The sequence below is a fragment of the Lutra lutra genome, chromosome 6 (assembly GCF_902655055.1).
Source record: "Lutra lutra chromosome 6, mLutLut1.2, whole genome shotgun sequence".
Lineage (NCBI taxonomy): Eukaryota > Metazoa > Chordata > Mammalia > Carnivora > Mustelidae > Lutra > Lutra lutra.
Window position 1 is genome coordinate 49,269,455 of NC_062283.1, and position 22,546 is coordinate 49,292,000.

Consider the following 22,546-nt stretch of genomic DNA (forward strand, 5'->3'; position numbering starts at 1 on the left):
CAACTGACTGAGCGACCCAGGGATCCCTACTAGGTAAAAATCTTAATGTAACTATAATGTAGAAACTCATATATTAGTAAGTTTTTCTTTGAGATTTAGGAGTACTTATTGTGGATATACCAAGTCTTTCTCCTTCAGATAACTTAAAAACATTCACATATTTATATCAGTCCAACTTTTGTATTTTTTTAATCTGGAATTCTTTATGAAATATAGTTTGAAGTAGGAACATAATTATTTTTCATTTACCAGTTACCTCAATATCATTTATTGAATAAACCTTCCTTTCTCTACTTATTAAAGGTTCTATTTCAATCATATTCTAAATTTGCATGTATGTGAATATATAACACATGCATACATGTACACATCCATATATATTGATTGCTTTGGGGCACTCCTTAGTTTCATTAGTTTTCTTATTAGTAACTAGGTTTTTTTTTTTTTAAGATTTTATTTATTTGAAAGAGAGAGAGAGAGCACAAACAGGGGGAGCAGCAGAGGAAGAGGGAGAAGCAGGCTCCGCTGAGCAGGAAACCCAATGCAGGGTTTGATCCCAGGACCCTGGATCATGACCTGAGCCAAAGGCAGACACCTAACTGACTAAGCCACCCAGACAGCCCTTATTTGTAACTCATTTAGAACCAGTACATGAAGCTGAATTAGAATGAATATATATATTCTATTATCTATAAAAAATACCAACCCATCTAAAAGTAGAAATTCTAGGGGTGCCTGGTGGCTCAGTGGGTTAAAGCCTCTGCCTTCGGCCCAGGTCATGATCCCAGGGTCCTTGGATCAAGCCCTCATCGGGCTTTCTGCTCAGCAGGGAGCCTGCTTCCTCCTCTCTTTCTGCCTGCCTCTCTGCCTAATTGTGATCTCTGTCAAATAAATAAATAAAATCTTAAAAAAAAAAAGAAATTCTAGTTGAATAATAGTTGTTTTGCAAAGAAAATTTTATTTACATTTAGTTGGCAAAACATACTACAAAGTAGTTATTTTAAAAGGAAATCACATGTATCTCAGTGAAATCACTATTTTTCAATAAAAATGTTAACCTTCCTGAATAGTGTGTATATATCCTACATAGCATACACATTTATCTTGGATATTGTCTCTATATCCTACCTTGTATGGCTCTTTAGAAGACAAGCCAGAGTCACATAGGTCATTATAATGACCTTTGTATGTGTGGATGGAGAAGCAAACAGCCCAGAAAAGGATCATTTTCCTGGACTTTACACCTTAATAAGAAATGAGCAAATACTCTTTTATGTTTCCAATGGGATTTATTTATACTTCAGTAAAAGTAGCAAATGTTCACATAAGTTATTTCCTTAATCATATTTATTTTGTACGACCACATTGTTATCAAGCAGCATTATGAAATGTTCCCTGGGTCCACAGTTCTGAACTTTCCAGCTATTATATGCATCCTCTTTTCCAAGTTTAGACATGACCTTGTAACTGAAGAAGCATGGCTTGTTATTGCAAAGTTGTCATGTGTGACAACCTGACATCACAGGAGAAGCCTCTTGATGAAGAATGTTTTATCTTTCATTCATTTACAAAATGGTATTTTTCTTTTTATGTGATTATACAACCCATGTGATTTTATTTTCAATTTTTTTTTCTTCTGATAGAATGAAATCAAACCAGTTAAAACTAAGCAGTGTAGCAATAAAACCAACCAAATACACAGGATGATATATCTTATATAGGGTATTTTAAAAGATATTTATGTTTTATATTACATATCTGTATTTAATGTACTTGGGCAGTAAAAAGTTAGAAGCATGTAAACAGAAAAAATTTCAATTTGATGCATTGTTTTAATACTCACAAAAACCTGGGTTTATTTCTTTTTCAGGAGTACAGTGAAATAGTTCTACATTAAAATTAAAAGGTCTTGCTGCTTTCATATTTTTTTTCTGGAGATTCTTATTTTATACATTTTTAGGTAACAGAATAATTCTGTAATTTTCATTGAGAAGACGCCATTGCTTGGTTAGATATGATTATCAGATTTTAGGCCAATTTTGCTGCCCTCACGTTCATGAACATTGATTATTTCACTGTTTACTTTTCCAAACATGTGCTTATGTTAAAGATCCAAAAACTTAAATGGGGAGTCATTGGTAATAATAAATGTACAGTGATTGATAAGGACAATGACAGATCTTAGGGGTTGAAGTTTTTGTTATGATGAGAGCTCTATTGTGTTAAGTTAGCTGTGCAGAGAAACATTTGGAGACAGGAAAATGCATTGTGTCCAAGAAACCATATTGCATGCTTAGTTGACTGCTAGAAATTCTCTGGTTTGATGCATCACTGATATTTATGGTGGAATCTACATGCAGCTTCTTCAGCAAGCTCGTTGCTCCATCAAGAGCCCTCAATATTACAGATGTCTCACAGCCTGTTACTATGTGTCTCTGAGCTCCCAGCCAGGGAGGTTGCAGGTTCTCCAACAAAATCCGGTGTTAGATTCAGAACTGAAGGTGTTTTATTTCAGTTACCTACAATACCTATAAAAAGCAAATTTCAAAAAAAAGAGCAAATTTTGTTAGAGTTCTTACTGTACTTTTAATAGGTACATGAGTTATTTTAGTGTCTACTACAAATTTTTGCTTACAAATTGTTTATAAGAACTATTATTATTGAGGTGACTTAGAAATTATTTTATGATCTATTCAGAGGAATTCCAGCATAGACAACAATTACAATATTAACATTTATTTTTATCTCAAATGACTTAAAAAACCTTTGTATTAGGTAAAATTTCAAACCCACAAATTAAAATGAACCATCTCCACATACCCATCAACCATCCTAAGAGATTATCAATAATTCTGTTTGTCATTCTTCAGTAACATTTGTTGATTGTTTAAATAGCAGGCAGTTTTCCAAATCTGGTTTACCTCTTTCAAAATTCACAAAATCCAAGTGAGCTAGGTTAGAGGCGGATTACTATAAAGCAATTAAATTTTGTTTGCATGAGTACCTTCCAATATGTTCACACATATATTTATTTTTGTTAAATTTGCAAAAGTTAGATATTTCAACCATAATCAGTTAAGACAACTGTCTTTCCCTTTCAGTTGTCCCTTAGTCATATTTTCTCCTCTGATTGTAACCATGGAATGGCAGTGGGCATTTCTGAGATTTTGTTAAGGGATATATTTTGTGGTTTGTCATCTCATCTATGTATGGTTATGTTAGTGGTGGCCTTTCCACTTTGCAGTGCCTTCTAGCAAAAATATGAAAATGGTCAATTCAAAGAATATTTAAGAGGATTCACTCCATAGAAAACTTGAAATGCCTTGAAGTCTTATAGCTTAGATGTCAGAGCAACTTAATAGAGGTCTCCCCAAATTTGACGACAATCCTAAAAATTACATTGCTACTGAAGAGTTAAGAATTTGAAAAAAAAACTCTGTAAAGTGTAAAAAAAAAAAGCAATTTTCATCCACTATGCTGCAGGATAGTCCAAATTATTTTTTTTATTCATTCTATTGCAAAGTTGTCAAATGAAGAGGCAGTCAACATGTAAGCAACTCCCCAAAAGTAAGATAAAAGTATTATAGAGCTGTTAGTAAAAGTATTATGTAACTCCCCCTCCATTATGTGACATTTGAGAAATTTGTTAACATTTAAATATTATGTCATTTTGGGGTATCTGGCTGGTTTAGTCAGTAGAGCACACAACTCTTGATCTCAAGGTCTCTGTTGGGCATGGAGCCTATGCAGAGTTGTAATTGATTGTGTATTCATAATTTTGTGTTTCTAAACTGAGTACTCCAAATACTATTAAGCTGTAGGTTCCACAAATCCTGGATCCATCCCTAAGGTAGATAGTATTATTATCCCACCTTAAATTAAAATTCGAAGAGGTCAAGTGACTTTCCAAAGGCCACACATTTATCAAGAGGTGGAGCAGGCTTAGAAACCAGAATTTCTGATCCTAAAACATATAATTTTTTTTTTTTTTCGCTTCCTCACACTGCTTTATTGCAGAATCTGGAAGAGGGGGGAATGAACCAATTCCACCCCTCTGCCCATCTCTGGGCCTAAAACATATAATTTTATATGTCCGCTTGGCTAGGCTAAGTTGTTTGGTCAGACACCAGTCTATATGTTGCTGTGAAGGTATTTTTTAGATGAGAGTAACATTTAAACAGACTTTCAGTAAAGCACACTACTCTCCATGATACAGGTGGGTCTCACCCAAGCAGTTGAAGGCCTTAATAAAAAAGAGGTCCTTTGACTAAGGAGAAATTCTGCCTTCACACCACTTTTTAAAAAAAATTATATTACTTTTTAAAAAATTTTCTTTTCAGTGTAACAGTATTCATTGTTTTTGCACCACACCCAGTGCTCCATGCAATACGTGCCCTCCTTAATACCCACAACCTGGCTCCCCCAACCTTCCACCCCCAGCCCCTTCAAAACCCTCAGGTTGTTTTTCAGAGTCCATAGTCTCTCATGGTTCACCTCCCCTTCCAATTTCCCTCAACTCCCTTCTCCTCTCCATCTCCCCATGTCCTCCATATTATTTGTTATGCTCCACAAATAAGTGAAACCATATGATAATTGACTCTCTCTGCTTGACTTATTTCACTCAGCATAATCTCTTCCAGTCTGGTCCATGTTGTTACAAAAGTTGAGTATTCACCCTTTCTGATGGAGGCATAATCACCTTTGAACTCAAGACTGCAACATCAATTCCCTGGGGCCGCAGCCTGCTAGCCCATCTTGCAGATTTTGGACTCACCAGTCCTTACAGTTGTGTGTGCCAATTCCTTCAAGTGTCTCTTTTATATACATCCCATTTCTGTTTCTCTGGAGAACCATGACTAGTGCAATAAGAAATACAAAGGACTCTGGGGACATACAAAGGATGTATGTCCTTTGTATGTGTATGTATACAAAGGATATCAAAATAAAAAGCTTTGACATAGTAAAAACTATCAGCAAAACAAAAAAGCAACCTACTGAATGAGAGAAGATATTTGCAAATGACCTATCTGATAAAGGGTTAATATCCAAAATATTTAGAACTTCTACAACTCAACACCAAGAAACCCACCAAACAATCCAATTCAAAAGATGGGTAGAAGACCTGCATAGACATTTTTCCAAAGAAGACATACTGATGACCAATGGGCACATGAAAAGATGCTCAACATCATTAATCATCAAGGAAATGTAAATCAAAGCCACAGTGAGACATCACCTGACACATGACAGAATGGCTAAAATCAAAAACAGAAAAAATAAGTGTTGACAAGAATTAGAGGAAAGGGAATCCTCATACAAATTGGTACAAATTGGTAAATTGGTACAGCCACTATGGAAAATAGTATGGACTTTCCTCAAAAAAATTTTAAAAAAGTAGAAATATCATATGATCCAATAATTCTACTACTGGGTATTTACCTGAAGAAAACAAAAACAGTAATTTGAAAAGATATATGCACCCTTATGTTTATTAAAGCATTATTGGCAATAACCAAGGTATGGAAACAAACTAAGAATCCATCAATAGAGGAATGGATAAGGAAGATGTGGTATGTGTATACACACACACACACACACACACACACACTGGAATATAATGTAGCCATAAAAGGACAAGATGATGCCACTTGTGGCAACATGGATGGACCTAGAGAATATTATACTAAGTGAAATAAGTCAGGCTGAGAAAGCCAAATACCATATGATTTCTCTCATATGTGGAATCCTAAAAAAAAACAAAAAATAAAAAACAAAAAACAAACAAATGAATAAGGAAAAGCAGAATCATTCAGGTAAATACAGAGAAAAAAATTGATGGTTGCTAGAGGAGTTAGGGTGAGGGATGGCCAAAATGGGTAAAGGGGTTTGGGAGATACAAGCTTGCAGTTATGGAATGAATAAGTCATGGAAATAAAAGGCACAGCAAAAGGAATAGAGTCAATGGTATTACAATAGGGTTTATGGTGACAGATGGTAGCTACACTTAGGTAAGCAAAGCATAACATATGAACTTGTTGAATCACTATATTGTACACCTGAAACTAACATTAATTTATAATATATGTATATGTAATATTGTAGAGATTAAACTGACCTGAAACTAACATAACATTTTGTGTTAAGTACACTGAAATTAAAAAACTAATAAAAAGATTTCTTAAAAAGATACAAAGAATTATATGCTAGTTGACTATATGCTAGTGTTGACTCTCTAATAGTTACTAACCGTATAATCTCATCAATTCATTTAACCTCCTTAGGGTTTAGTCTTATTATCTCCAAAGTAAGGAAATCATTTTTGATCAAGATTTCTTAATCTTGGCACAGTTGACATTTTGGGTTAGGTAATACTTGTTGTAGGGGAGAATATCCTATGCCTTGTGGGATGTTTAGCAACATCTGTGGCTCCGTCCACTAGATGCCAGTAGTTTCATCCAGTTGGGACAATCGTATCTATCTCCAGACATTTTCAAAAAACCCCTAGTTGAGGGGCAAGGGACAAAATTTCCCCCCATCCTACCTGAGCATTGCTGTATTAGGTCATCTTTAAGTTATAATATATGCATATGTAATATATTGTAGGGATTAAACTGACTGAGGCAACTTTGAAAACTTCAGAAGGCTGTCTGACTAGTGGGATGTTATAGAGGTGATTTTTTTTTTTTAAGATTTTATTTATTTATTTGACAGACACAGCAAGAGAGGGAACTCAAGCAGGGCGAGTGGGAGAGGGAGAAGCAGGCTTCCTGCTGATCAGAGAGCCTGATGCTGGCTTGATCCCAGGATCCTGGGATCATGACAGGAGTTGAAGGCAGATGCCCAGCGACCCAGGTGTCCCCCCAGAGGTGATATTTTAATATTCTGTAACTCTTATAAATAAAGTTTTCTTTAGTTCCTATAAGAAAGAAGCAAAAAAATGGAAAAAGGCCTGAAAGATTGACAACAGAAGCTCTTGGCAAAGTGAGCCCCAGGCAACTTGAGGGGAGTCACAGAAATGAAAGAGAAAAGCTAAAAAGGGGAGAAGGATGGAATTCAGTGCTTATCCTTTCAGAAACAAATCTTAGCTGGGAAATTATTGTTGTTTCAAGTCCAAGCCACCGGTGGCAACCTTGCGCTTAAGCACTGGGTGGAGGGCATAGTCTACCACAGGGCCTGCTTGTGGGGTTGCTAGGCTTCCTGCATGCATGCCTAGGAATTTGTGGAAGTCTCCATGATTTTGTAGTGCATGTTACCTTGCTAATAGTCATGCAGAGAAAGTTATTTTTCCAAAGGATACTTTTTGGTGTGGAGGGAGGAGGGAGAATGATTTGCCTGAGTAAGTGTAGTCATCTTAGGGCTTCTGTTAGATGACCAAAAAGAGAAAAACACAGCAGCATTCCACTAGATGGGGCTATATGGGACTAATTCATACAGCGTGGCTAAATTAGGTTGGATATGACCCTGTCTTTCCCAGCATATTTTCTCAGTCCTTTTGAGATAATTTGGAATTATCAATACTTTAAATGAAAGATACCTGCCAATTAAGAAAATTTTTCCATTCTAGTGTTTATCTCCACTTCTGATTCTAAATATACACATTTCTATTCCAAGCAACTTGTCCACAAAGTAAGGCTCAGGCCCAGAAAGCAACAGAACATTTTGCGTTCTTAGCAAAAGATTTGTTCCTTTTTTCTATTTGAATTAATGCTGTAGTCAGGTGATTAATAACACTACTACTAAGTTGCAAGTAGAAACAGTACTGATATAAAACCCTTTTAACTTTAATCTCTTCAATGCTCGGCTGACAGATAGTCAGAGATGAGTTTTATCCCTACTCTTGGCAGTCTGAGGTATTAAAAAGGCCGAAGTTGGGATATCAAAATACTTCGCAGAGCTCTGAAATATAATAACATGCTCCAAAGGGTAGCCTGATAGAGAAGACCCTTGGAGCTCTGGTTACATGGCATTTAGCAAGGGAACTCGGCTATTATACATCCGGATGACTGGGTAGTCTTATGTCAAAACGAGCCATTCTAATGGCTCATTTAAGCAATTATCTCCTAACTGGGAAGTTGTGAAATTCACAATCTACTGAAATGTTTAATCACTTGGGGAGAAAAAAAGACAAAAAATATCAATCATATCTTGCATAAAACTGCAAGTTGGTCTACCAGTATGGGTGAGCCAAGGGAAAGACCCTGCCCTGCAGTCGTTATAAGTGGTTTTTTTTTGTTATTGTTTGTTTGTTTATTTTAGTATTGGTGACCCTCATCAGAACTAGGCTTCGTTATATAGCAAAATTGTAAGCCGCCCTCAAGGGCGTTGGGGGTGGTAGTCAGGAATGGGTAGAAGATAGATGGTGGGAAATAATACATTACCCAAGGCTCTAATCCCATTTAAAACACAGTAAAAACATAAAAACAAATAAGATGTTTGAAGGTGGCTAGAGTTAGGCAGAGAACAAATAAATTGAAAGTCAAAGATAAAAGTAAACAAAATGGAAGAAAAACCCCCCTTGTGTATTTACCATATACCTCTATGAATAAAAAGATATTAAAAAACAAAATAATGCATTTTTTCACGTATTTTCCATAAAAATAATGGAGAGGAAGGATGAGCACAAGTGAACCAGCCAGCACATTGGGTTGAAGCAAACACAAAATTCCATTGGACAGTTTTGCCTAAGGGCAGGGCCTGGCCATAAAGTGTATTTCCTTCAAAACTCCCTAGGAGCAATTCTTTCTCTTAGTATAATAGAAACATGTTGGTAAAAATCCTTATCAAACCAATACAAACTATAACAACTGATATAAAGATTTAAAGAGTGAGAAGCAAGAGGCAGAATGGTGGAGGGGACACCTCAGTATTTCCAGCCAGCAGTTGGTGCCAAAAACAAATGACTGGAATTTTAAGTTCAGTCCCATTGATGAACTTCAGAGACTTCCCTAGGATCTGTATCTCCCTGTTCTAGAGAAACACTTCCTAAATTATCAAATGTCCCTCTCCTGACTCCTTTCTACCCCCACCCACAAATTAACATGCATTCTGTGAAGAAAAAGCGAAGTTCTTCAGTAAAACACATTTGAAAAACATTATACACTCTATTGCCTTCTTAGAGATTTCTAGAGCACTTGGGCATAAGAGTATAAAATACTCTGAGGAGTTCTGGAGAAGGAAAATCTGTATTTGAATTTAGCATTCCCCCAATTTCAATCCCCTTTCCCGTCCTCACCTCCATCCCCACAAATACCTATTAGCATGTCTGGGGCCACTGACATTCTCTGATAAAAGAGTCACAAAATGCTGTTCCAGGGATCAAAGAATTACATCTTCTTGCCACACAGAAAGGATTGTGAAGATTGAGAGGACTTACCAAAAGGTTCTACTTAATGTCCTGAGAGTTCAGATTTTTGCTTAAATTTGGCTTCTTGGTACAGTTGTTTAGCTTTTGCCCTATCATTCTCCTAATTGAAACATCATCTGTGTTGGGAAATAACTGTTTTGTGACTCCTGTAAAAAACAATAACACATGAAAACACTTTTTGAGGCCTTTGCATCTTAAGGTATGAACTGATATAAAACATCAAGCAATCCACAATGTAGTTTTGTCTCCATTTTGCAAAAGCAGTCCAAACACCAATGAGAAATGGCATATTAAAATACAGAGAGCTCAGATTCAGTGATTCCCTGACTTTTTTGACATTTACAAAAAAATCATTTGATAGCTAGATGATTATATTTGAGGAGATTAACTTAAAAACCGTAAGTAGGACTAAGGAGGACATGTGTTGTAAGGAGAACCGGGTTTATACACAACTGATGAATCACTGAACTCTACCTCTGAAATAACACACAAGTGTTCATTAATTGAATTTAAATAGAAGAAAATAAAATAAAATTAAAAAACACATAAGTAGGAAATTAATCCCTATTTTTCTAGAATAAAAGATAAGGAATCTAGAGCCAAGATAAGAAAGAGAAATTAAGATCTAAACTCTTTACTGAAATTTTGTTTGAAAGGATTTTGGGATGCATTTTTCTGAAGTTACGAATTTATGAATTCAAAGTTTTCAGTGAAATAAAATTTAGCTTTATTTTAGTAACTGTTTTAATGTAAATTTTTCTATAAAATTTACCATATTTAATAAGAGATTTAGGCTATTTTGAGATTTTTCTTTCATAGAAAAATAAACAACAAAAAGACCATGAAAGAATAACTTAACCTTGAGTGGTAAAATAATTTCAAATTCATGTGACAGTGTAATACAACCATATAATACCTATGATTTCTTGAACTTCATTCTGATTCATAGCTGGTTTTACGGCTTTGTCCCTGGAAGTAGAGGACTTGGCTCCGGTCAGGCTGTGTGTGGCCATGTACTCATTTGTATAAAGTACTTGCATTAAATCATTAATAAACTTCTGAGGCTTGCTCTTGTTACAACGGGCAATCTGCCATTTTTCAATCTTGAACTAAAAAATACAACATAATAGTTGAAACTGGAAAAAGGAAAAGAAAGTTGTATCCGGAGAAATATATTGCTAATTGAGTTAAGACATACCAGAAAACAAAATCAACATTCTTTAAGGGGATGTATTTTGCTTTTATTTATTTATTTATTTAATTTAATTTTTTTAAAAAAATATTTTATTTATTTATTTGACAGAGAAAGATCACAAGCAGGCAGAGAGGCAGGCAGAGAGAGAGGAGGAAGCAGGCTCCCTGCTGAGCAGAGAGCCCGATGATGCGGGGCTCGATCCCAGGACCCTGAGATCATGACCTGAGCCGAAGGCAGCAGCTTAACCCACTGAGCCACCCAGGCGCCCTGTATTTTGCTTTTAATATATATTCTACATTTCAGGGGTTAGAGTTAAATGTTATCTTTGACATAATTCCCAATAGTTATGATGTATTTGTTCAGGGTATATCCAAGCTCTTGTCATGTGATCTGGATTGGATGGTTTAAGGATGAGTCCATCCTCAACACCTCCTACTAAGTGTAGTAGGCAGAATAGTGGCCCATTGAAGATATCCATATCCCTGGAACCTGTGAATATGTAACTTTACATGGTTGTGATTAAAGGTAAGTACCTTGCAATGGGGAAATTATCCTGGATTATCCAGATGGGCCCAATTTTATCACAGGATCCCTTAAAGAGGGAAGAGGGGGCAGAAGAATGGGTCAGAAAAAAGAGGCAGAAGGAGGTCAGATTGGAATTGTGAGAGTGGCTTTGCCTCCATGGCTGGCTTTGAAGATGGTAGAATGGCCCATAAACCAGAGAATGTAGTTGCCTCTAGAAATTGCCTCTGGAAGTGGGTTGCCTCTATAGTCAGCAAGAAAATGGGAAACTCAGTTCTACAACCACAAGAAACTGAATTCTACAATAACCTAAAGAAGCAGGGAACAGATTTTTCCATAGAGCCTCCAGAAAGGAATGCATCTGCTGACTCCTTGATTTTACCACACTTCCTATCTACAGAACTCTGAGATAATACATTTGTGTTATTACAAATCACTAAGTTTGTGGTCATCTTCGACATAGCAAAAGGAAACTGACAGACCAATATTCAAATATTCTAAATGTTAGATTGTTAGTATTTAATTATAGCTCTGGAAGGCATATTTTGCAAAGCTAATACCAAATTCTATTGAAACTCTTGTCGTTTTAGCTTCTGTTTCTTGAAGAGAAATTGGGAAGTAGGAAAAAGTTATATTCTTCCAGCATGCAGAAGCTGAAATTTACCTTCACTCAGTGATATAATTTTATAACCCTCAATGCATAGTTACCCATCACTATACTAGAATTTTCTAGTTTAATAACCTCATCATTGACTGCAATTTGACTTTAGTTTTCTAAACTGGATACTTGTGAAACAAATATTTTTTTGATTTGTTATTAATTGTTTTATGTAATTGCAATGTTATGGTCATGATCAAAAGTTACCTAAAGTTACCTGATAAAACAGTGATCATTTTGCAGTCTTTTTAAATTTTTATTGTTTTTTATTTTTTAGTAATCTCTACACCCACCATGGGGCTTGAACTCACAAATCCTTGGATCAAAAGTCACATGCTCCACAACCCAAGCCAGCCAGGCGCCCCACCATTTTGTAGTCTTATCTTAATTTTTGTATTTGCTGTATCCCAGACAAAGATAGGGCAGGCCTTCCAACTGACCTGTTTCTCATCAGTATGATGCTCTTCTTCAGCTTTCAAGGAAATTGGTGAGCTGGAATTAGAGTTAGAATTACTGCACGTTGAGGCAAATGAGTCTGGTGAGGAGTTGTTTGTTGCTCTCCAGAGGGTGGATGCAGATGTGGACATGGTTCCTCCACCCTTAAGCAGGGCTTCTGCCATACCAACCAATTCTTCAAACTGGGTGACTGCTTGTGGTAACACTAAAATGGCAAGAAAAAGTAACACTTTATGAATACTTTTAATAACAGGGGCATATATTCCTATATTTTTTATTGTGTATACATACATATTATATTGCATGTGTAGAAATAGGTGGAACAAATTGTTAACATTTACTACTTTTGGAAAATAAACATGGTGAGAAGAGTGGTTGGGAGATATTTACTTTTTATTATTTAATTTAATAATGGCTTAATAATACATAAATTCAAAAACATGTGGTTGTTGCATTTAAGTGTATATGCATCACTTCATAACTAAAATGAATGGTTTAAAGAGTTGATTCTTTTTTCTAATTGCTATTGGTATTATTTGAAAGTTTTTAATCTCATTTGGAGACATTGTTGATTCCAGCATCATTCATCTTCCAGATACTCACATCAGGCCAGTTTAAAAGACCATTAAATCAAACCATTTCCACTTAAGGTTATTAAAATAAATTTTCAGTGACCATTGTGCATGGTTTTCCAGGAAGTCAAATTTCATGAAATTAAGAAAAATTCATTGCCACGATTCAGAACTATGTTTTCACATATTAAGGATGAATTTTGGTAATCAGCTGAATGTTCTCTTTGTTCCTCTTCTTTTCATTTAAGATCTTATTTATTTATTTGACAGAGAGAGACAGCATGAGTAAGGGAGATGGGCAGGGGGAGAGGGAGAAGCAGACTCCCTGCTGAGCAGGAATTCCCAAGACCTGAGCCGGAAGACAGATGCTTAACTGACTGAGCCACCCAGGCACCCTCTTTGTTCCTTATTAAATGGAAACTCACACATTCAAAGGTTCACGTCTCCATGTAAAATGGTCTTCTCTAGTTATGGTTATATCTAATTTGTTTCCTAAGGACACATAACATTTTTTTGGGGGGTGGAAGTCACTTTGAAGCCTCCCTGATTCAACTCCTCACTCTATGGTTGAGGGTATTGGCTGCTGGAGAAGTAAAAAGACTGAAACGTTTTTCTTTAGCATATTATTAAGCTACAATCTTTGGACTAATATTTGATTTGAGAGTTAAAATCAGTAGCTAAAGGGAGATGAGTTTGACAAAATGATTTACCCAGTTAATGCATACCAACAAGATACAGAACATCTCCATCCTCCCTTCCAAGTCAATCCCAGGACTCACTTTAGAGGCAACCATTGATCCAACTTCCTTGGCCAGAGGTAAGTTTTACCTGTTCTAGAATTACATATAATTTGTTTCAAATGGTATATTCTGTTTTTTTGGATTTTATTTATTTATTTATTTTTTGGTTTAACTTTTCTTTTGCTCTGCATAATGTTTTGAGATTTATTCATGTTGTTGTATCTATCTGTTATTTATTCCTTTTTATTGCTGACTAATATTTCATTATATGGATACTCAACAATTAAAGTTTCATTTACCTGTTGATGGGTTATTTTCCACTTGAAAACATGACTTTAATGGTTCCCTACTATTCTAAGGTATTGCTATTGTATAATTTATTTAAATGTTCTCTTTTTTTTTTTTTCAAAATTTGGCTGCTTCCAATTTTTCTTCTTTCTTTCTTTGAGAGAGGGAGGGAGAGAGAGCAGAGCAGGGAGGGGCAGAGGGAGGAGGGAGACTGAGAGAGATTTTTTTTTTCCGAGAGAATTTTAAGCAAACTCTGTGCTGAGCACAGAGCCCCACTTAGGGCTCCATCCATAGACCCTGAGGTCATAACCTGAGCCAAAACCAAGAGTGGGTCCTTTAACTTACTGTGCCACCCAAACGCCCTGCTTCCAACTTTTCTTTATTACAAACAAAACCCTTGTGAACTGCCTAGCACATACATCTTTGCATGTATCTCTGATAACAACAATGCTACAAATTCCTGAAAGCACAATAATAGGGTCAAAGGTATAAATGTTTTTTGACCTCAACTAATACTGCCCAATTGCTCTCTAGAAAGATTCTTCCAACATACATGGCTACCAGCAATGTAAGAAGTCAACCATTTTGCTACACCATCAACAACAGGTGTTAGTCATTAACAATAATCTTCACTATTTTGATAAGTTGAAATCTTAGTAAAATTTAATTTGCAATTATTTTATTATTGTGAAGTTAAATACATATTTATTGACTATTCGGGCTTCTGTGAATTAGGTATTAGGCTACAGAATATTAGTAGGTTGTTTTTTTGTTTTTTTTTTTTTTTTAAGTAATCTCTGCACCCAACGTGGGTCTTGGACTTATGACCCAGAGATCAAGAGTTGCATGGTCCACCAACTGCCAGCCAGGTGCCCTTAGTATTTTTTCTATTTTTTCAAAAGATTTTATTTATTATTTGACAGAGAGAAAGACAGCAAGAGAGGGAACGCAAACAGGGGGAGTGGGAGAGGGAGCAGCAGGCTTCCTACTGAGCAGGGAGCCTGACATGGAACTCGATCTGAGGACTCCGGGATCATGACCTGAGCCAAAGGCAGAGGCTTAACGACTGAGCCACCCAGGCGTCCCTATTTTTTCTATTTTTAATAACTTAGACAGTGTTTGTAAAATTTTTATAAGGGTGCATAGTGTGTTAGCTACTCTTAATGTATTTCCTAATATATTAAGTATTTTATTTTGTTTTTTAAAAGATTTTATTTATTTATTTAACAGACAGAGATTTAAGTAGGCAGAGAGGCAGGCAGAGAGAGAGAGAGAGGAGGAAGCAGGCTCCCCGCTGAGCAGAGAGCTCAATGCGGGGCTCAATCCCAGGACCCTGGGATCATGACCGGAGCAAAAGGCAGAGGCTTTAACCCACTGAGCCATCCAGGTGCCCTGAAAATGGATATTTTAATATATTTCTACTAACATATAACATATTAAGTATTTTAAACTTTTATTTGCTGTAAGTTGCAAGTATTATCTTTCAGAGTTTTTATTTTATTTCATGATCTTTTGAAAGCATACACAAATTTTTAGTTTTTATTTTAAAGTAGCAGTCTTTTCTTTAGTGTATAATTAATCTATTTTATGGTTAGAAAGTCACTCAGCATTCAAAGCAGTAAAATACTCAGTCATATATTTTGTATAGTTCAAATATCTTTTTACAAGTGAGCTTTTTTTTTTTTTTTCTGCCTGGATACAATTTTTTTTTAACTTCCAAGGGATACTTTTAATTTACAAACAAAAATTGAAAACTCCGTATTTCCAGCCCCCAGTTTCCACTCACAGCCAGTCTTGTTCCATTGATACTTCCGTCCATTTTCTCCCCAACCCAGGAATACTTCAAACGAATCACAGGTAGCATCTCATTTTATCTGTAAATATTTCTATATGTATCTTTAAAGGTAAGAAATTTAAAAAATGCAAGCAAAACACCATTGTGACAACCAGAAATATGCATCAGTAGTTCTTAAATATTATGTTTATTTTTTTTTAATGGTACAGCTATTTTAAGTTTTTAATGAAGTAATCTCTACACCTAACATAGGGATCCAACTCTTTTTTTTTTTTTTAAGATTTTATTTATTTATTTGACAGAGAGACTACAAGCAGGCAGAGCAGCAGGCAGAGGGAGAGGGAGGAGCAAACCCATGCGCCCCTCCAACTCTTTTTTAAAAAATTTAATTTTTTTTCAGTGATCCATAAAAAAACCTAGTAAGTGTCCAAATTTCTCTGACTTTCTCATTGTTGTTTTTACTTTATTTGAATCAGGATCCAAATAAGGTTCACATATTATGAGTAGTTAACTGTCTCTTTTATAAACTATAGGTATTTTTTCTCTCTCTTTCCTAGTTTTTTCCTTGGAATTTATTAATTGAAGAAACTGGATTATTTGTTTTACATGGTTTCCCACAGTGGGATTTTGCTGATGTATCCATGACATACTGTTTAACATATTATTCTGTTCCTTAAATTAGCTCTAAATTGGTAATCAGATCTAAAGGCTTGATTAGATTTGGGTAGGATTTTAAAATTCTATCAGATAGAATTGAATGCATGGTTAGCTTTTTTTGTGATATTACTGATGATCACCCCTTAGATTCATTACATCATAAGGAGTTGCAAAATTGTGATATTCTAATACTTTCCTTTTTCATTTATTAGTTAGAATTCTTATACAAAGGGAAAATTCCTCCCATCAACTATTTGGTTACACTTAGGTTTATTTCCTATAATAATGGCAGGGTAAATGCTTGTTTTTTTATCTGTATTCACCAGTTTTCAGATGACCATTAAGTTTTTTTCTTTTTTTTTTTTTTAAGTTTTTTTCTTTTTTGAATACCATTATGAACTCAAGCATTTAAATATACATGATAACCTGCAGTGGTCATCCTTACTGTTGAACCTCAAATTGTCTCATCTTTGGTCATTGGGAACCTCTTCTTCTTCTTCTTTTTTTTTTTTTTTAGAGATTTTATTTATTTATTTGACAGACAGAGATCACAAGTAGGCAGAGAGGCAGGCAGAGAGAGAGGAGGAAGCAGACTCCCTGCTGAGCAGAAAACCCGATGCAGGGCTCGATCCCAGGACCTGATACAAAAGCAGATGCTTTAACCCACTGAGCCACCCAGGCGCCCTAGGAACCTTTTCTAACTGGCACGTCCATATAGTCTTTGTTAACTGCATTGCTTTCTGCTATGACAAGTTTTTCATTTGGATTTCCTGTTCTAGGCTCCCAAAAAGGCTCATCTCCCACATTTCCTGTGCAAATTCTGGATTCAGCCATTTCTCTAAGGAACCCTAGCTCCTTTTAGTGGGAAGTGTTATATGACCAAATCCAGGTGCTAAGAGTATTCTTTGCTATTGAGCTCTTGCTTTTAGGCCTATTCAGTGAAGAGTATTAGAAAATATATATTAATTTTTAAGGATAAATTTCATCATGTATTTAAACCAGTACTTTCCACTCAAAATTCAGAACATAGGTTTTTTATTTAAATTGCATAGTTATGGGGCACCTGGGTGGCTCAGTGGGTTGAGCCTCTGCCTTCGGCTCAGGGTCCTGGGATCGAGCCCCACATGGGGGGTGGTCTTTGCTCAGCGGGGAGCCTGCTTCCCCCCTCTCTCTGCCTTCCTCTCTGCCTACTTGTGATCTCTCTGTCAAATAAATAAATAAAATCTTTAAAAAAGAAAAAAAATTGTATAGTTATGTTTTTTAGTGTGCCACATGGAGTGAAATGAGAACTTAACTTGAACTTGGATCTCCCATCCCCAACACACACTGCAATATCAGTTTCCCCAGAGCCATTTGCTGAATAGTTTATCCTTTTCCTGATTAACTTGTAGGACTTGCTACATGAAATGCCAGGCTCATTGCAAATATGAAAATGCAGTGCTCTTTGTTCAAAACTTCTTAATAACCTTAATATGGTGACAGTAAAGCCTTTAACTAGTATGTGGGGCCTTTCTAAGAGCAGGGCTCTGACTGCCTTGCTTAGGGCACGATCCATGAAGTTGGGCCTGACGACTTATGATACTGAACAACGTAACAGCAAGGAACTTACATGGCACCTGCTATTGCCAGGTTCTGTTCCGAATGCTTTACATGTCACCCAGGCAAGCACTGTCATTATTTCCAGTTTTGAGATGAGGAAACTGAGGCACAGAGTGGTTGAACAACTTGCACATGGTAACACAGACAGTAGGTGGCAGAGCCAGGATTTGAACCCAAGTGGTTTGGCCCCTCTAAATCTGTACTCTTTACTCTATGCCATAGTGTTTGTAGGATAGTTTCTCTATCATATATGAGGTTCTGACTGAGGGATCTGCATTCTGTTCCAAATCACCATTGCTGATCTTGCACTAGTAACTTTTATTTTTAAAAGATTTTATTTATTTATTTGACAGACAGAGATCACAAGCAGGCAGAGAGGCAGGCCGAGAGAGAGGGGGAAGCAGGCTCCCCGCTGAGCAGAGAGCCTGTCTCGGGGCTTGATCCCAGGACCCCAAGATCATGACCTGAGCCGAAGGCAGAGGCTCAACCCACTGAGCCACCCAGGCGCCCCATAGTAACTTATTTTTAATCATTTGAAATTTATATGATTTATGTTGACAGGTTTTACCCTCATATTCTTTTTTCAGAAGATTCCTAATTGATTTTGCCTATTTTTTCAGGTTAGCTTTATAATAATCATTGTCCAATTTCCAAAAACAAAACAAAACAAAACAAAAGTCATTAGTATTTTTATTGGAATCCCACTGAAAGTATTCGTTATTTGGGGATGAATTGGCATCTTCTCCTTTCATCAATGAATGTGACAAGTCTCTCCATTAATTTATATTTCTTCACTGAGTTTTTTATATTTCTTCATTGACCACATATGTGTCTTATTTAGGTTACTAGTAGCTATTTTATAATTGTTTGTAATTAATGTGACTGGATTCTTTTTTTTTCCCTAAGAAAATAACTAGAAATTTCTGTACTATAAAGAAATTACTGATTTAAAAAAATAGTAGCGGCTACATTTGGGGCATGTATTATATACTATTCTTTTATCAGTTTTGAAATAAAATAAGGCTTATAATGAATAACAGTAGTCTTCTGCTCTATCACTCACCACTCTTGATTACCGCTCTTAGAGATCACCAATCCCAAATCATTTAACTATTTCTTTTGGTACTTATCTTCATACTCTTAAATAATAATGTGCATATACAACTATTTATTGATTTTTCAGATCCATATAATTATTTACTGATTTTCTATTTTCTTTTCTTTTTTTTTTTTTAAAGATTTATTTGACAGACAGAGATCACAAGTAGGCAGAGAGGCAGGCAGAGAGAGAGGAGGAAGCAGGCTCCCCGCTGAGCAGAGAGCCCAATGCGGGGCTCGATCCCAGGACCCCGAGATCATGACCTGAGCCGAAGGCAGAGGCTTAATCCTCTGAGCCACCCAGGTGCCCCTTCTTTTTTTTTTTAAAGTAAGTTCTACATGCAACGTGGGGCTTGAACTCACCACTCTGAGATCAAGAGTGACATTCTCTATGACTGAGCAAGTTAGGCACCCCTGCTTAATGATTTTCAACTATGTAATATGGCAATATTGTTCTCTTTCAACTCCTCTCCCAGCCACGCAGAAATACACATACCTGCTACTCACACGCAAACACACACACACTCTTCTCATCTTCCCAGAATAGTGGTAACACAATTGTTCAATAAATATTGTGCTTTCATTATTATAGTGATGTAAACATTATTCACAATTCCTTTTCTTTAAAACATGATTTCCCCTCCTAGAGTTAATAATTACCTTATTATTATTGTTTTTTACACTATTTCTCTCACCCTAAACTTCTATACATCTCTAAACTTCCTATCAGAGGTGTAAAATCTGTTTATATATTTGGATATATCATGTCAAATGCCAATTTCATATATTTCTTGGAGCTGTCTCCTCTGGAGTCCTCCATATTCCTCCACAGTCTGGGCTAGCTGCTTCTAGGCGACTGTATACTTTTCATCTTGGAGTTTCCCTTCACTATCCTTCAATGACTCCTCCTTATCTCTCTCCTGAATTGGACCACCTATTCCCTGGATGTCATGTTTTTATTTTTCTAGATTTACTCTCTCATTTGGGAGGAGTTTTTCCTCCATTAGCCTTTGAAAAAGAAATCATAGGAAGTACATTAGTGAGATGTTGTATGAAAGTATTACCAGCCCTAACACTTGGTTGATAATTTCACTCAGGTATAGAAGTTTAGATTTACATTCCCTTCGTAATTTAGAAAGCGTTGCTTATTTATCTTGGAACTTCCAGTGTTGCTGGTAAAAAGTCCAAAAACATTCTGATTCCCAATCCTTAGCATGGGGCGTATTTACTTCCTCTGAAAGCTTTTGAATCTTCCCTTTACTTCTGCTATTCTGAAATTTCACAATGTTATGACTTGGACAAGTCTTTTTGCTTTTGGTGTTATCTTTCAATGTAAAAAATTGTGTTCTTCAATTCTAGAAATTTATGGTATTAATAACTTCTCCTTCTCTCTTGTATCTTTTAGGATCTCTTGTCTTTGGTCATTTAACTTCTGGGACTAATTCTTTATTTTGCCTAATCTCTTCTATTTTCCTTTTCTGGGTCTTCTTACTCTAATATCTACAAGATTTTCTTAACTTTACTTCCAGACATTTTATTGAATTTCTAGGTTTCTCCCCCTTGTTCTTTGGATATTCCTCTCTTAAACTAACCCTGTTCTTGTTTTGTGCAAATTTCTACCGCTCCCTGAATTGTCTCTGTTCCCTCTGATCTTATTATTCTCTTTGTTCATTTTTATTTGTGTTCCATGTTAGAGGATTTCCTTAAATAAGCATCCTCCCTCAGCTTGGCTCGGTGTCCCTGAGTTCATAGCTTTGGTTCAACCTCTTCTGAGAGAAAACCTCCATCTTCTACTGCGGTGAAGGGTGGTAGTTGCAGGCTACATAGGGAGAATGTGACTTTGTGGTCCCAAAAGGTCTTTATGTAGGTCTTTCAATGACTCCAGTTTTCACACTACCAGCACTATCATAATCCCTTTCACAGGTACAAATCCTAAACCATTTATAGTTCTCTGGTGTGATTTAGCTTCTTTCTTTTTAATTTCTCTACCTCTACCCACTCTGCACCCCCATCCCAGACACTGAGTTTTCAGATTCTTACAGTTAGTCAGTTACTACTCATTCATCTGCTTTTCACTGTCTAAAATTTTACTGGCATCTTTTATCTGCTGTGGTCTTCTTTACAGTTTCCCTGACCTTGTGCTTTTATGCATTTTATTTTTAGTAGGGTTTCAGAAGAGAAGGGAGAGTCACACACATTTCACTTAAGCATTATGTCATACTTAAAGAAACCAGGGCAAAACTTAACTATTTTTGATTCTTTACTGAAATCTCATTTTTTATGAGAGTTGAATTTTCAGTTGATGCTTTCTTTTTCCCAGGTATACATTCATTCTCTAAAAATAATGACAACTTAATACCTTCTATAAAACAGATATATCACCTATTTCCTTTTATATCTTATGGTGTTGGTCAGTTGTGGTCCACAAGACATGTTTCAAATGCTTAAAACATACATGTATAGCGGACACACATTTGCTATTCTGAATGTCTAAAATGGCATATATATTCTACCATTTTTCCTCAGTAGGTTTTATAAACTGAAAAAGAGCCCTGATTCTTAGTTCAAAATGTTATTAAGAGCATTATTGAGCAAAAGATAAATAACCCTTCTGCATTCTTTTCCCAGACCCTTTCTTATTTGGATTATACATAAAATTTCAACTCTCTGTTATCTTCCTACTTCCCAACTGTAGCTTCACAAGGAGGCCTCCTCTGATCTTGTTATTTAGGACTGTATTTAAGATTGTGTATTTTTTAAAAAAGATTTTATTTATTTATTTGACAGACAGAGATCACAAGTACGCAGAGAGGCAGGCAAAGAGAGAGGAAGGGAATCAGACTCCTGCTGAGCAGAGAGCCCAATGCAGGGCTCGATCCCAGGACCCTGAGATCATTACCTGAGCCGAAGGCAGAGGCTTTAACCCACTGAGCCACCCAGGTGCCCCTAAGATTGTGTTTTTATGCTCTCCCTCAAATCCCAATCTTCTTTTACCTTCCTTATTTTTTACATACTACTATCAGCTAACATTTTATATAATTTATTCAATTATTAATTATTGTGGCTTTTGACTGTCTTGCCCCACTAAAATGTAGGTTCCATGAGAGCAAGGATCTTTGTTTTATATGCTGGACTTTCCTACGTACTTAGAACAGTGACTAATATATAGGAGGACTTTATAAATATTACCGAATGAGTAAATGCATGATGAGTACCACAGCAGCAGTGGGCAGTTCCTGTTGCCTGAAGTCCAGCCAATAGCTAACTCTACAACTTGGTTTCTGGAGGTACACTTGTGTGTGTGTGTGTATGAAGGGGGTAGACAATATTAAATATATAATAGATTATATAGAGATTTATAAGTGCCAAAGAGGAAATGAAGCAGGGGAAGATAAAAAACGTTGCAGAGAGAGAGGCTGAAATTTCATATTGAGGAAGGAGTTTAGGGACAAGATGAATTTAGAGTAAGGTCTTGAAGTGAGTAAGTGGATATCTGGGGGAAGAACATTCCAGCTTGAGGAAATGACCAGTACAAAGACACTAAAGTAAGAACATGTCTGATGTTTTCAAAGAAAACAGAAGTGGTTCAGTGTGGCTGGATC

At 36.1% G+C, this 22,546-nt stretch overlaps 1 protein-coding gene across 2 annotated transcripts in view; it reads right to left on the reverse strand.

The window, feature by feature from the left end:
- Positions 1-1,269: 1,269 nt before the first annotated feature.
- Positions 1,270-22,546, reverse strand: part of BEND6 (BEN domain containing 6) — a 50,386-nt gene continuing 29,109 nt past the window's right edge. For both annotated transcript variants that reach the window (XM_047733082.1, XM_047733083.1), the window contains 4 exons: positions 12,180-12,400; positions 10,281-10,473; positions 9,374-9,510; positions 1,270-2,528 (listed from right to left, as the gene is read on the reverse strand). In XM_047733082.1, the coding sequence (XP_047589038.1) occupies positions 9,383-9,510; positions 10,281-10,473; positions 12,180-12,400 (542 nt within the window). In that variant the 3' untranslated portion in view covers positions 1,270-2,528; positions 9,374-9,382. The remainder of the gene's footprint in view (positions 2,529-9,373; positions 9,511-10,280; positions 10,474-12,179; positions 12,401-22,546) is intronic.